General features: G+C 44.8%; 1 protein-coding gene across 1 annotated transcript in view; it reads right to left on the minus strand.

Moving 5' to 3' along the window:
- Nucleotides 1-329: 329 nt before the first annotated feature.
- The window catches only part of LOC8040499 (large neutral amino acids transporter small subunit 2), a 110,757-nt gene continuing 94,314 nt past the window's right edge, over nt 330-16,772 (minus strand). Inside the window, exons 8-12 of the mRNA XM_029979593.4 lie at nt 12,634-12,730; nt 11,396-11,545; nt 4,505-4,589; nt 2,618-2,710; nt 330-1,355 (exon numbers count right to left, since the gene is read on the minus strand). Coding sequence (XP_029835453.2) covers nt 1,288-1,355; nt 2,618-2,710; nt 4,505-4,589; nt 11,396-11,545; nt 12,634-12,730 — 493 coding nt within the window. The 3' untranslated portion in view covers nt 330-1,287. The remainder of the gene's footprint in view (nt 1,356-2,617; nt 2,711-4,504; nt 4,590-11,395; nt 11,546-12,633; nt 12,731-16,772) is intronic.

Consider the following 16,772-nt stretch of genomic DNA (forward strand, 5'->3'; position numbering starts at 1 on the left):
GTAAGCTGCCCAAAGTGATCATTGCTTTCGCACGTGGAAAGCAATGAAAGACATCTAGGAAACACTTCTATAACATTGTAAAAAAATAACCTTCCGGTGCTATTCTTAAATCATTCCCACCCCAATTTTAAGAAAATGGTTCAATTGTCATAAACGGTGCAAGGTAGGGGTTTGTCATATACTGCACTATATTGAGAGCCTGTCTGACCCTTCATCACCTTTAACGAACTATGTCCAAAAAAGAGCAAACCATAGAAACCACGTTTTACCGTGTCTTCGAGTTTGTAACAATTTAGTTTGGAAAAAACTAAACAAAAAACGCTACAAACTACAACAAAAACAAAACGTTTATTTTCGTCATAGCTGTCGCTCTTAAAACAATTACAAAACAAAAGACAATATTTTTTTTTCTCGTCATAGCTGTTGCTCTTGGAGCTACTGGAAACAATACACACATACAAAAGAAGAAACAAAAATCGTGAATGACTGATCTCGTGACAAAATGCACGCGTACAGTGTTTCATCGCTTCAGAGATGCCAAAACACTTGGTTTTAAGCCTTATGGTCAAAATTCAAGGCACCCTAATGACAATCCACTCTCGATGTTATAATGGGGGAACAGCTTTTGAAGCACGCGAAGGGGGTTTGTACAACCTGCGATCGGTTTGTTCACGGCACACATTTCAAAAATGAGCACATTTGATAGCATCTCTTCAATAAAAGCTTCCCATATTTACTACACGGAAATTCGCATGGTGGGCGTAGAGGGACCCCATTATCACCAACCATATAATTATAATAATTTACGTCGCTGTCTAGCATCGTCGCACGATCTATCGCAAACACGTTAACGGCACTCGAAGTTGAACCCAGCGAAGACACAGTTGAAACACAGAATCTGCACACATACCCTAGGACAGACGGTAGATATGTAGACGCTGTTACGACAGTAGAACCTACGAGTCCATTTTGTGTCAAATCGACACTTGGAAGCATTAGCACTGAAAGACTTCCGAAATATCCCTTTTTTCCCCTCAAAGTACCTCTAGAAACTTAGTCGTAAATTAGAAAAATATACGTGCATATATATGTAGACATGTATATGTACACGCAGTCGTCCTAGAAATATTACCTCGCTTAAGTTGTTTTTTTATTACTTCTTTTTTCTCAGATATTTTGCTGAACTGCGGTTCAAACAAAAATGGCAGACGACGTTACAAGGTGACGATGCTCCGTTGAAGGCGTTTCTTCGGAAAGGTGTGGAGGAATCTTGACAAAGCAGACGGTCTAGACGTCCTTTGGCTTTTCAGACGCCACTACGAACAGCATCTTTTGTAAAAACACAGTCGAACCCTCTGCAATTGAAGAACAAAACGAAAAAATATATTTAAATCTCTCCAATTTTTTTTTTTTTTTTGCTTTTTTGTTTTGCTTTTTTCTTGGCGTTGTAAGAGCGGGAACTCAACCGACATTTCGTTCTTTTTTGTTCCCGACTCACTCATCCCACTTTCTTTTTTTTTAAACTAAATGTTCATACATTATTTGCAACGAATGACGTATATTTCAAGTGAACCAAAGGTAACCACTTGGAGCCAACTCAAGATAAAACAACAACTTCAGCTGGGCGAGACCAATGCATAATAGCTTCTGACCTGTTCAGCGTAGACACGCGCTGACTTAAGTCAATACTTATATGTTCCCGCCTCAGACTACCAACCCGTGTACTATGGCGCCTGCAACATTTCTCCAGGTGGTGTCTTGAAACTTGACATCGTGTTCATTTCCCTCCCTCGACTTTCGCTTCGTGACGTCACAGCTGTGCTTCGCCGCGATTCTGGTGCTGGCACAGAAACGGAAGTAGCACAGAGACGACTGCTCCGATACAGCTTACTCTACATTGGGCTAGTCAACGAAAACTACGGCATCCACGGGTTCCGACGTCGCGACGACAGCGACGCCGGCGTCCGCTCGTCTTCTTCCCCGGCGCTTTGATAACCAGCCGCCAGGATCGCGACTGACATGTTTGTATTACCATTTCAGATAACAAGTCTTCCATGCACGAATATGACTAAACACACCCATCGGAGCGGCGTTCGTTAACACCATACGTTTGCTCTAAAACTGAATACAATCTCACATGTAAATGAATCGAAAACTTTATCTTCTAGGCACTAGTGAACTATCTTTAATACACTTGGATTTTAATCGAAAAAGAAAAATTATATAAAATGTCAGAAACATTACCTGCTCTAAGACTGTCACAAAGAATGGACATAATAAAGTGCGATGTGTCCAAATTGGCGTCAGCGTGGCGTGCAGCTTTGAAGATCACAAAACTTCGCACAAGAAACCAAGTTCGCGCGAAACAGTAAGTGCCCAGTTTAAACCTCTAAGTTGGAACTCATCAATTTTTAGGTCACGCTAACAAAACATCAGAACATAGAAACAGAAGGCTATAGACAGCGATTAAGATTTTCTTTTAAGCCTTGTGAAAATCAAATTCCAACGTTTTAAGCTTCATTGTAGGTGGCACTAAACACACTTTACTTCTCTATACATTTATGTTGGTCGACTACACAACTCCCAAAGAACCTACGTGCACTTTAGGTTCACCTACCGAACATGTCGAGGATCCACTTTGGCTTGTTTTTCCAGTAGACGAAGATGAAGTACACGGGAGCTCCGGTTGCAATGATGAGAGCACCAAATCCTGTAGAAAAAAAAAATAGTGCAAAATTTCACTAAAAATACATTTTGCAGAAGCCTAACTGAGCAAGCCTAGTTCTGTTTAAATGGATGCTGAACCCGAACATTTTAGTGTCTATAATAAGTGGCTTAGCACTATCTTTCCATGAGTCGCAGCCGCCGGTGTGCGCGAGCACACGCAACAAAATTGACGTCATCCTATCCCCCATTCACGCTTAATAAGCTTGAATGGGGGATATGATGACGTCAATTTCGTTGCGTGTGCTCGCGCACACCGGCGGCTGCTCACCCATGGAAAGACAGTGAGACACTTATTAGACGGGGAAATTTTCGGTTCTGCATCGCTTAACGTGTTGACGCGATAACGAAGCTTAGAATGACCCGATCGATCCTCCCTTGTCCCCCAAATGTATCTTGTATTTCAAACCGTAAATATAACACCTTGGACAGGGTGGGTAAATATCTACCCTCGAACGTTGTTTTATTTTAAACCAATTGTTCCAACTTAAGTTATTGCGGTGGTGGTTGTTTTGCTTATATTTGCGACGCTTTATACGCGCTGGAGTCTAATGTACCGAGTGTCTGAAGGAAAACAAAAAAACACCGAGTTTTGCTTACCCCAAAGTTTCACAACTTACCGTTATTTGATTCAAAAGTGCTAAGTGATTTGAGGGACCTTTCAACAGCGAATATAGAGCCACTTCCCGATGGTACACGCAATTCATCCCAGTCTACTCGCGGGCTTTGTTGGCCGCCATTTTCTCAATTAAAATAATAAAAATCGCTTAAAATGTTTGATTGAGATAACGGAAAGTTCCCAAACTTTAGTATCTGGTTCCAACCGCTGGCGCTATACTATATAGATCGCGGCTGAGCATTCGGCAAAGCGTAGTGTAGTTTAAGAGGGAAAAAAAGATTCCGTTTCTTTTTTTTCCCAGCAGCCAACAATATGTAACAATGCTCATCTTGAATTAAACGAACTGGAGTTAGACGAAATTAAATTTTTCGTGAAGGTTGACAAACAAACAACGTTATCAGAAGTGGTGGACACAATTAACGCAAAACACGAGAAACGCGAATGGGAACAAATGTACTTAAAATATTGTGGTGATGTAAGTAAGATGCAAAATAGATACACAAGCTACATTGAGTATTGAACTACGTATTTAAAAACCAGAGTAACCACGTATTCAAATTGTGTAAAGATTAATATTTTTGCCTACGCGGCTGCAGTTGAGACTCCCACGACGTTAATAGCGAAGCATTTTGATCCGCATATTTTATCCGTTAAAACTTTCCAACATATCTGTGAATCATTCATAGCACATACGAGCTAGATAGCACATTCCTATTACATTCGTACTGAGATTTCGAGAAAAAACGTCAACGATTCTTAAGATACCTGCATCTAAACAGAAGCCTGCTAAATATGTATTAAGATTTCGAAAATTGGAGAAGAGTAATAGAAACAAAAACGAAATTTTAAAGTACATATAAAAGTGTGCGTAACGTTATGCTCATTATCGTTATGTTGCTCTTGTTTTTGTTGTTATTGATTCGCTCCCGCCTCTCTCTGTCATTTCTAAGTGATGTCCGACACACAAGCGACGACTGTGACATGTCCCTATAAAAGTCCCGCTATCAGCCCAAACACGAACACATTCCGTTATCTTTACCCACAATACGGCCATAATCCCAGAATTAGGACGTCCCCCATGTAGACACTTCCAGGATCACTGCCCTCCGGTAGCCCAGTGTGTATACAAAAAAACATTCCCCCCAAAAAAAGCAAGCTCACCTGTCTGAACAGGCTCCGCAATCATGGGCACAATAGTGATGAATACCGTGGCAATAAGATATATGATGGGCCAGATAAGGTTGACCTGGAAGAAGAAGAAAAAAAAGATATATGACCGTTCTACATACGATGCGCAGACGCGTTCCAATGGTTGCCTACTGCGCACTGCCATCTTTGTCCACCGAGCTGGGGGAAAGCGCGCGCATGCGCCAACTTCTCAGTGGCCCTGCATTTTTTCGCATGGGCGATAAACGCCGCGAATTTCCCGAAGCTGTGGGGAAAACACGCAGCTTCGAGGGAGAAAAATAAATTCCATTTCAACGCATGTAAAACATGGAAGATGTTTCAGAAATATTCCCAATGTTTTACTCGCGTTCAAATCAAGTTTCCATCGATCCCTTGGAGATATGTCTTTCCCCAGTATGGGATATTTCCCACGACTACCTAACACGGAAGGTATCTGCCGTCATTTCAATGGCCTAGAGAATGATATAAGATGACAAAGTTTTATTTCAGCTACTAGCACATAGGTGACTCTAAACTTACAGGGTTTTCTCTCGATATAGCATGTGTGCTATTTTGTAGAAAATTAAACGGACATTTATGAAAGATACTGAAAGTCCGATCGGGATTATAAGGCATAAAAAAGAACATCACGAACCCCGATCAACATTAATTGCTTATCATGTTTGCTTTATATCTTTTTTTAAACGTTGCCTCATAAATTATGATATTGACCAGATGTACCATCTCTGAGAAAAAGTTACACGAAAGCAATAGTTTACGAACAAAACAATTTGCGTTTCACACTGTTCAATATTCAAATATCAAGGAACTTGACTCCAGCTAAGTTCTAAAACATTACGCAAATAAAAATGCTTAACGCGTTAAATTTAGCAATAGCACGCACCCTTAGTCAAAATTGAAACGCTTTGCAGTAGACACTCAAGCAACACTGGCGGCGGTCATGTTTTCGAAATAGCTTCCAGCGCCAAGCGTGTTATTGGACCCGAAAAGGTGATGGCTTCAAACACTGACGCAACATTCCTGTACAATAACCGACACAAGTGCACAGGCAAAATCCGTAGAGTTAGCATAATGTACGCTATGAGGTTCAAGTGGCGCTAGTGTCTACGCGAGTTTCGTGATGCAAACTGAAGCAGGCAGGAACCCGTCTTCTTTTGCGCTGCTCCTGTGTGGGAAAACGCGCCTGCATTTTGTCTTTTCGAGGGACAAGAATAACAGGAATAACTTTTATTACTTGGGTCGTAGCAAGTATAGACCGTTCCGCTAGGAAGAGGGGAGAGAGAAAAAAATGCCCTCCCCCTCTCACCCCGTATGTCGTCTGCTCCGCCGAGTGGGCTGTACTTAAAGGCCGACGTACACTTCGCGCTTTCCACTTTCGCCCTCCTGCTCCTTTCCTATAATCTCTCCACTTTTAAGCTTGCCCTAACTTGGCTTCCCTCACAGCTTAGGGGAGGGGAGCGCTAAGAGGATTATCTTCCCTGCAGAAGACCGAGGTTGTACGTCGGCCTTTAACAACCGGCTGGCGTGGAAACTCGGTTTAAAATCGCGTCATTTTGGAAATTTCAAGCGCGGACGCGCGGATTTTGGCATGCAAGTTATCGTGTAATACTATGCTAGATAAAAGGACTAACAGGGTCCAATTGCGCTGTTACCTGCGTGCAAACAACGAAAACAAAAAGGGAAAACTGTGTCAGATTGACCGGTCTTTCCGGCAAAAAGTAAATCCGGTTGCTGTACCTTTTTTTTACTATACAAAGCTCGTACTGGTATAGGCCTTTAGCGACCATGAGTGAAAGTCTGAAATAATAAATAAAAACGTGCTCTTCTGCCGCAATACACGAAGTAGTTGAGGGTAGTACTGCCAGCTGACTCCACTGCTATTTAAGTAACGTAACAAAGATACGCTAGTTGATCATTTACCGAAGTAGAACAACAGAGAGCTCTAGGCTGATTTTGGAGTATCCATAACTATTCTAAGAACGAGAACCACTTCACAACGGCAGCCACGAGCGAGGGTTCGATGTTCGGTACAGCCCGCCGGTACAGCCCAAAGATGGAGAATGGCAACCTCCCGGTTTGTCGTCTGCTAGCGGAGTCCGGGCGCGTGCCCTCTCTCTCGTTTTACCCGGCCGAACCCGCTGAATTTCCCCGATGTATGGAGAAAGCGTTGGTGTCGAACAAAATGGCGCCGCCCAGAGAGCGCTAAATGGAATGGTCTATAGTAGGTAACTTTATTAATACTATAAAAGTGAAATAGTTTTAATTACAGTATTCTTGATCAGTGAACGATGTTAAACTTCGCTATATTTAAGACCCAAATTTCAGCTCCATAGCGGGTGTGTAAAAAGGAGCGACGATTCTAACGAAAATAACAATCAAGAGGAATCTAGAGCGTGTTCAAGGTTCGCCAGCATTCCTGTGACGCTTCTATATTGCTAATATGCCAGTCCTGTCACCATATGACCCTCGTGCACCTTTATGATCCAGCGGTTGAAAACATTCAAAACATAAAGAATGAAGTACGTGGGATATTAAAGGTGTTTCTACCTATAATTTTCTATGCCGGACAGCTTTTATCGAACATCTGTGCTCTGCAATCAAGCTATTTTCAAAAATTTCGAACGTGCGAGTGATGTTTCGAGCTCAGAACAAGCACCTTCGCACATAGGCACGAGCATAGCGGATAAAGCAATACTTTTTTTATTGCAAATCAAGATATATTAACTTGGCCTACTTTATGTTGACCACCTACATACACCGGAAGTGATTGATCCAGTGTTACTCCGTAGTTCTTGTCGTCTCCATTGGTTTTCCAGATGTCCTTCGATCGTTTGGCACGTAAATCACCTTGCACGAAAGCGCCGACGCCGTGTTCACGCTACGAGTGTACGACAGTGCGCATAAATGCATGTCTGAAGCAGTTTTAGCACTCTTTAATTACATGAATTTGAGAAAAAAACTGTAACTGACCAAAATTTTTGTTTACGTAATTGATAAATGATCCAAGATATTTACTGGTTTATAATTATTCGTAAAATTTCCTCTTGTCGTCAAGCGCAGAGAAACAAATGTATCTGCTTCTTCACGTAGAAATGCATTACCAGAAGCCAATTTTCGACTGGGTGCTGTCTGCTTCAATTTGTGACAGCACACTAGCGCCAGCTGAGCCTCTGTATCGTACATCATAAAAATTCCGAGGACACCTAAGCAATTGTTATGAGTTGTGAATGCGAAAGCGTGAGTCGTTCTTCCGCTCCCTTAGTTCGTCTGCGGTGTACTGGCGGAGACGGCCACGTTTCGCTAGGGCCGAGCATACCTCGGCAAACCTCACTCATGAGGGCACTCACTCACCATCACTCACCCACATCTTCCCAGGTGACGTGAGAGTAAGTGAGTTTCTGAATCGCGAAAAATCATGAGTGTGAGGATCGTGAGGTCGTGAGGGGTGTGAGGACCGTGAATGCGTGAGGGGTATGAGTGTGTGAGGGGCATGAGGACGGTGAGTGCGTGAGGCACATGAGTACGTGAGGGCTGAGGGGTGTGAGGACCGTAAGTGCGTGCGCGATATGAGTGCCTGAGGGGCGTGAGGACCATGAGGGGTGTGAACGTGTGAAGGGCATGAGTGGGTGGGGGGCATGAGGACCGTGAGGGGCGTCAGGGCGGTGAGATCACGAGGGTTATGAGTTCGTGTGGGGCGTGAGGACCATGAGTGCGTGAGGGGTGTAAGGGCCGTGAGGGCGGTGAGGGGAATGAGGGGCACCAGTTCGTGAGGGATCTGAACTCAAATTAAAGGACACATGCAAAGGAAAAAAAACATTTTTTTTAGACAGCTTAGATGGAAAAAGGATGTCATAAAACGATTTTACAACGAAGAAACAAAATTTTTAGAGCTATATTTACGGCGCTATACGAATTTGTAGTTGGCGCTCGCGGGAGCCGCTGCTGGTCACGTGGTAGGCCCGCGCGCCGCCGCGCTGCGTCGCCGCCGCACGCTGAGCGTTGTGCGAACGCCGCTTCAACGCGTTTCTCCAAGCCGCCGTCGCCGCCGCCGCACAAGTTCGTCTGCTTCGGGGCGCCGCCGCCGTCGTCTGACCGGCGCACAGGTCTATCACGTCTGCTTGCGCTTTTTCAGGAGTTTCCTTTGGGCTCTAAAAGTTACTTATTCGTCTTGGTTTTTTGTTATACTTCAAACAAAGATGAATAAGTTACTTTTAGAGGCCATAGGAAACTTCCGAAAGAGCGCAAGCACCACGTGATAAATAAAGACCAGTCACGTGATAAATACAGACCACTTTTCCGCGGTGCCCGCGGGCGCCAACTACAAATTCGTTTTGCGCCGTAAATATAGCTGTAAATTTTTTTTTTCTTCGTTGTAAAATCGTTTTATGGCGTCCTTTTTCCATCTAAGCCGTTTAAAAAAATTTTTTTTTTCCTTTGCATGTGTCCTTTAAGCACTTGCGTTTGCGTGTGGGGCTTGTGCGAGACGATGAGTTTTTTGCGATGCCTAATTTCACTTGAAGGCGAAAAGAATTTGTGAAGGGTTGCGCGGGTATTGTGACCTCTCGCGGCATCTGCCGGGAAGTGGGGTCGACGCTCGCCTCGGAAGAATTTCGCCGCGCTGATGATGGCGCTGTTTGATTCTTGGGTAACCGGCATACCTCGACAAACCTCACTCATGAGGGCCCTAACTCACCCTCACTCACTCTCATCTTCACAGGTGAGATGAGGGTGAGTGAGTTTCTGAACCCCGAAAATGCTTGAGTTTTAGGGTGAGTAAGGATCATGAGATCGTGAGGGGTGTGAGGGCGTGAGAGCCGTGAGCGCTGTGAGGACCATGAGCGCATGTGAGGCGTGAGGGCCGTGAGGTTCAGAAGAGGGTGAGTGAAGGGCTGAAGGTGAGTGTGACTGTGAAGGTGAAGGAGGGGCTGAGGGTGAGTGAGGGGCTAAGGTGAGTGTGGCTGTGTGGGGGAGGGTTAGTGAGGGCGACCTAAATTCCAACCTCTGCTGCCGAGCGCGCGCTCTCGTGAAGCGGCCGCAGCCCCCCTCCCTCCTCCTCCTCCCGCAACGCCGGCCACGAGAGCGGGGGCCGAGCGCGCGCTCTCGTGAAGCTGCCCCAGTCCTCCTCCTCCCCCCCCTCCCCCCCCCCCCCCCCCCCAGCAACTCTTGACACGACAGCAGGGGCCGAGCGCGAACACGATCTCGTGAAGCGGCCGCCAATGGCTCTCCATGAGCCGTTTTGCTCTTCCAATGGAAAGATGGGCATTGTGGGCATTTCTTTCGCGTTATTTGCGGTTGCAGAAGCCGCCGGCTCCGCTATATGGGATAGTTAATGCTTTCGCATTAAAAACTCTACGACAAAATTTGGCAGTTTCAGGTACGTGGCGCAGCAGGAAGTGTCTCTTTCGCCCGTGTACAACAGGCGTTCTTGAGAAGCAGGTCGGCTAAGCTACCGCTCGAACCTCTTAAATATTGGCATTAAATCGTTTCCGCCCGTGTTTCTCCGCAATTATTGTTACCCCCACTGGGCAGGAGGTCGAACTATAGGATGCGCCTTATCGAGCTTGCTGTCCGCACAGCCCGGTGTTTACTAACACAGCTTAACAAAGAAATTGAACCTAGCCTAGCACGGTCTAGGCACGAGCGCTTGGCTCTGACCACTGCTTTCGTCGCACGAGAAGCCGCCTTCGAATCGCCATCTCCGATTTCTCGGATCAAAAAATGAAAGGCGTTTACAATTCTCTGTAATGCGAAATTAGACAGCAGCCCTCGAGGAGGAGGAGTAGGAGGAAGTACGGAGGGGAGGATATGCCCCTCCTCCCCCTCCTCCGTACCCTCCCCTTCTCCTCCTTCCCCTCCTTTTCCCCCTCCACCTCCTCTTTTAAAGCGCAGCTCTTAGGCGCCCGTTTCTGGCCTGAGCGGCGTCGCCATCACCGTCGGCGTAACCGCGCGTTGCATTATGGGACGTTTCCCATAGTGATGTCACACGTGACGTCACGTGTAACGTCACGAGGGTCACGAGTGACATCATGAAGGTGACTCGTGAAGGTCACGACGAAAGTCACAACCTTCCCGAGTGACGTCATGAAGGTCGCCAGTGACGTACAAGAGGGAGGAGGGAGAGAGGGGGAGAAGGAAGGGAGGAGGAGGCGAGGAGAACGTGAGGAGGAGGAGGAGGATGATAGAGGAGAGGAGAGGGAGGAGGAGGTGAGAAGAAGAGGAGGAGGAGGAGAGGGGGAGAAGGAAGGGAGGAGGAGGAGGCAAGGAGAATGTGAGGAGGAGGAGGAGGATAGAGGAGAGGAGAGAGAGGAGGAGGTGAGAAGAAGAGGAGGAGAGGGTACGAAGGGGGAAGAGGAGGAGGGACATATTCTCCTTGCCGTACCCTCCCCTCCTCCTCAAGAGCTGCGCTCTAATTCGGCATTACAGGGAGTTGTAAACGTCTTTCCTTCCCGTAATCAACGGGGTAGAGGCTGCGAATCTAGCGCGGGATTTTTGACTGATAACATTTCGCTCCACGCCAGACCACGGCCCTTCAGAAGGCAGCGAGCGTGCGCTGGAGCGAAGCGTCTACTGAATTCTTAGCCCGACTATATGTACTGTATTAGGGGGCCTTGGACACCTGAAGCCGGGCTCACACTGCTCCTACATCCTACAAAAGACCGTCTGAAAACAAAAGTCACAGCAATATCCGTGGTTCGAATGCCGCGTGCCACTTTTCTCCTTGAACTCATTGTCATGCGGCGTTCGAAGTACGGATCTCGCAGTGACTCGCGTTCAAATCTGTTTGCAGACTTTTTTTTTCTTTTTGTATTATGTATAAGCAGTGTGATCCCGGCTTAAATCGATCAAAATTGGGCGAAAGTTCACCTTGATGGGGCGCTTGAGATTAGGCTGCTTCCACCGGAAGTAGGGCAGAGTGGCCACAGCCAAGCCAATGGCGAGCCACGTGGCAAACCCGACGTACGTGATCAGGGCGAAGATGTCGCTGCTGCACAAGTACACGAGCGACAGCAGGCACTGCAAGGAAAAACAATTGAAAAAATCACTCGTAATATTCGTTTCAGCTCAATCATGTCCGACTACTAGGCAAGGGGTTCAGCGAGTCAAGAAATCCAACGAGTCAGAAGGTTCAATAGTGGACCTCTAGACTCGCTGGACCTCCTCTTGACCTATGGTGGATCCCTTGACCAGTATCGGATCGTTCGACCGGACTATCTGTAACCATCTACTCCTCGTTTTGTTTTTTGTTTTTTTTATAAGGTCAAATGGGATAAAAGCGGGACGGTATTCTTTAGTTATCGAGCTTCACTAAAATCATGAATAGCATAACGCGAATGCTACATTGTGTATCTTCGCATTTTATAAGATCCGCGTTGACAACCAAATATTGAAGCTTCTATCCGTGCCTCTCCTTCCACACTCCCACGCGAAATAAACGAATAAATAAAGCAGAATATACTACAGCGGAAGCTTCTTTATCACAGCCCCTTAGCTGTTTAAGAAAAATACAAACGGTACACAATCGCTTGTTCGTGTCAAGTGCGTCGCACTTTCTACAAAGCGCAACAGCACAAAGACGAGTTTGGATTTTGCTTTTACGTTGTAACACCGAGCGTTTCAGGGTCGGCTTACATAAGATGAACATCATAATGTAACCAAAGAACGCCGCAAAAAACCGTTACAGAGCAGCTAACTTTAGCTGGCTTACGTTCCGCTCATTCCTTACCTTTATTCAATCATTTATTAGTTGGTTACTTACAGGAAATAAATAGGCACGTCCTTCCGCTGCCCGCTCCCGACTTTATTGGTAAGATTAACCTCATTTCCATTGTCTTATTACAGTTGAAAGGCTGTCACTAAACACAATATGGTGATTGAAAGGGTAAGAACGGCGGGGCATCCAAAAGAGACATCATATCAACCATTCTCATTCTTTCTTTGACTGCAGTGTATCTCACACTAGTAAGTTTAAGTACATGCTATAAGGGGAAGTCTACCAGGACGCCTACCCGCCACACTCTAATGAAGTGAGTAAAAACACTCAGGTAATTATTGATCCCTGGTAACAAAAAAAAAAGTTAAAGACCCAATCAAAATATACCAACCATAGCGAGCACAGCGGGCGACGGTGTAAGTCGGTTGATCTGGATCATGCAGAGGAGCCTTGGCATCTGGCCTTGTTCAGCACCGGCATAAAATAATCTGAAACAAAAAGCAGTATAAGATCTAAGATCCCACGCATTTCACGGGGCAGCAGCTTTGAAAGGTAAACCTGTCAAAACTTACGTAAAAAGTACGCGACTGAACGCAGCTTGGGCTTTCAGAACATGGCGCTTCGTAATAGTACAATCGTTTGTTTCAAAGAACATCGCAATTAAATGTCAATCAATAAATCGCTGCCCATCTAAGCCCCAAAATAAGTGCACTGATTTAGGAGAATAAAAATTTACTGTTCCAAATTCCGTTCCCTTTTAAAACAGAGAGCAATTCGGAACCAATATATTATTGAACACTGCCGCAACATGGAGGTATCACCGCCATTCGATGCACGTTATTCCGCTTAAGGTGCATGTACGGGAACACAAACCAAATACTCGCTTATATATTTCTGACCACTCATCATCACAGCCTAAACATGCGTTTGCAGTTGTTGTTTGTTTCTTTAGCAATTGAGAATTCACTATGGAAGCTACCGCGTCTTAAAAATATATGCGAATAAAATAAATGAGCAATCGCACTTTCAGACATCACCTCGTTCGTCGCCGCTGTTACTACGCCTATATTTCGCTTCCCGTTAGGGTATTTTAGGGAACCCTTTTTGCACATCCCATTCGTTACGATGGGCCCTCCGCGGTACGCACTGCGCATGCGCTACCACAGAACACTCGCACAAGCGCAGTTCTTACCGGAGGAGGACTCACCGTATCCGTATCGGACGTGCACAAAACAGTTCCCTAAAACTGCCTAGTAGAGACGGTATGTGATCTGAGCGTTCGACATCACTGGCTATAATATCAGTCCATTAAAGGGGGGGGGGGGGGGGGGGAAGTGCATGATAATGGGGCACTCACTATGCGTGATCGGTGTAGCCGGGAAAGAAAACGCATAAAGACAACAAGCGCCGTGACGATGCAATTTTGGCGCTGCTTTTTTGTGGTGTCCCTAGACTTTGCGTCAGCTGCGTTCGGACTTTCTTTTTCCTATTTTTTTTAATCACAGCGCTCTCTCTAACTTTAGCACTGTAAAGAAACCTGTACATCACGCTGACCCTCGCACTATGAAGGCTAACAAATGGGGCGTTGTGTTATAAGATTTGAGCTCCTATTCGCATACCCCTACTTGTTACTCCTCCTCAAATTTAGATCTCGACATTTTTTGTTTTTAACGTGTGAATGTGCTAACGTGACTTTCTGAATCTGAATGTAAAAAAATCACACACGTTAATTTTTATTTATTTACTCGTATGCGTGAGTGGACGTACGCGACAGCGCAGAAAGCGTGTTCACGTTGCATCTCCTTGCACCCTATTTTTCTCGGAGTTACCTTTCATTCCTTCCTGTCACCGTTTGTTTGTTCGAAGAATGAGAACCCATCCAAAAGAAGTGCTTTACGAGTTATTTACGCAAAAATTTATTTCCAACCCCCTTCCCCCCCCCCCCCCCCCCCCCATTAAAAAACATTTTGTCCGTCCGTCCGTCCGTCCGTGGATTTCCTGCTAAATTTAGCTGGGAAATTGATATCACGAGACCTACACACAAATTTAGTTTCTCCGCTAAATTTAGCGGGGAAATACAAGTCACGTGGCCCGACGTCACGGGACCATACTCACCAATTTACCCACGAAATTTTGCGCAAAAATTTACGTCACGTGACCTATACACCGATTCAGTCACCCGTTAAATTTAGCGGGAAACTTTACGTCTCGTAACCCAGTCACCAATCCAGTTTCTCCGATAAATTTTGCGGGGGAAATCAACACCACGTGCCCTCACGTCATGTGACCTATAAAACTATTCAGTTTCCCCGTAAATGTAGCGGGAAAATATGCGCCAATTGACGCAACTATTCTTTCACCGATTCCCTATAATGCATTTCATTCATTTTACAACTTCAAAAATAAGGGGTCGCTTTTTTTTCTCTTCTTTTTTTATTCCGACTACTTTTTTTACACTACATCAGGGAGGGAATCTTCCGAAACTAACCTTAAGGGAAAAAATATTTCGTTTAACACTGTTTTACAAAGTTTACCATTATAATCCAGCGCCGAGAAACACATTGTTACCATCCCACATTTCTTTCTCTTTTTTTTTATGATTATACAACACCTGCAAGAAGCAGCCCCTCTTCGCGTCCACCACCGCTTATGTGAACTCTTCGAACCCACGATAACCAAATGAAACTCACTAACCGACCACAAAGTGATTGGCAACAATTCTTATACTTCTAGAGAGCTGCTCAGCGTAGATCTAAAATATGTGCGATTCTTGTACTATTAGAGTGATAATGTGTTACTAGTTCATTATTTGTATGTATAAATTTTGTTTGTTCCTACATACAGAGTTTAAATTTCACTTGAAGATTGTTTTAAGGGGGAGACAGACGAGTACTCACTTCACCATGTGTTCATCAGGCTCGGCGGACATTAGAATAAATCATCGTGCTAAGTTGACTAAATAACAAAATGTGTTAATTAGGGTTATAAATATTGATTTTAGGGGTCATGTTCAATAATGTATTATTTACGGCACTTACTATTAGAGACCAGACCAATGCATAGAAAAAATAGTCAGAGTGCAGGCGAGCTGGTGTAAGTTGTATAGAAGTAATGTATAGAATTTGTGAAAAAGGTAATGATAATGCATTTTAAAATATTATTCTACCAATTTCGTGTTTTTTTCCTTTTTTTTCGCTCGATTAAAAATTGCGCACAAAAAGAGTGCATCGAGCCTCGCCCACAGTGATGCTTGAAAGAGTGACGTAGTCGTTTAGGTCGCATCGTAAATTGTCGGCGCACCCACCAAGGGCACACTGCCGAGATAGTGACCGACATGACTGAAACAAACACTTTCGCAAATTCTTTAAATAGGTCTGGCAACTAAAAGTAATTGCCGTCAATACTGCCATTCCAACATGAACCCTTAAAACCAATAAATAAGAAGTCAAGATTTTAGTGAATTAGTCAACTTACCGTGGCGATATACACATTGTGAAGACAGGGCTCGTCTAACACTTCCCCTATATGTTTTTTTCTTTTTTTTAATTAAACACTTTTAATATCGCTTCCTAGTCTATAACTTTTTGTCGATCTTAAATTTAATTCTTCCTATTTCTTTTTTTTATTTTTACTATCGAAATTTTTATAAGCTTATTCTTTCTGTAATACCATATGGTAGGGCCTTCGAGATAATAATAAATGAATGCTTCGAAGTCATTTGCAGAGCAGCTTGAAGTCGAAAAGTGCGTAGACCAATACGTCGCGCGACAAGTGCCCGGGAAATGAGTATTCCGCCAGGTTTAGTTTCAAGCTCGTGCAAAGTTTGTGAGAGCCCCACATGGCGTCGCTCCAGGGATTCCCAGAATAACGTCCCGCGATACTGCGCACGCTCTTGCGCAACTCAGACAAAAAAAAAAAAGTACGTATGACGAAACCACATTTTGCTGGAAGAAACACCGCGTCTTTCTAATAATTTTCTACTAGGTATTCGCGCCGTTGTTTTCTGCCTAAAAAAACAAACTGCGCAGTCACGCCAGTATGCACTGCACAAAGAATGTCGTTACTCTTCTAAACACAGTTCGCGTTTGTTTTTTTATAGATGATCGTATGATTTGTCTTCTCCGCGCCGCCATCTCGTCTACACGGCCGTGGAAGGCGTTTTGAGCATGCCCGCAGAACATCTCTTGCGGGAAATGCCGCACGGCGCGCACACATACAGAGCCGTGACGCGGCAGTTTTAAATTTTTTCCCAATGAGTGATAAACGGGGTAACTGTGTACTATATAAGAACTTGGTTCCTACGCGGAGTGCAAGTTTGTCTGCTTCTTGCGCAGGAGTTGCAGTGACGTCAGAACGACACCGTGCTCTGATTGGCTGCGATTGAGAGGATAGTGGGTAGACCCGCTAGTAGATGCTTCGAGGTCTACCGACTTTTTGTTTGTTTTGTTTCTCAGTCAGCCAATAAGAGCTCGGAGTCTCGACATCATCACAACCCCTGTGCAAGAAGCAGACCAACTTGCGCTCCGCATA

The sequence above is a fragment of the Ixodes scapularis genome, unplaced genomic scaffold (genome assembly GCF_016920785.2).
Source record: "Ixodes scapularis isolate PalLabHiFi unplaced genomic scaffold, ASM1692078v2 PGA_scaffold4__175_contigs__length_147842914, whole genome shotgun sequence".
Lineage (NCBI taxonomy): Eukaryota > Metazoa > Arthropoda > Arachnida > Ixodida > Ixodidae > Ixodes > Ixodes scapularis.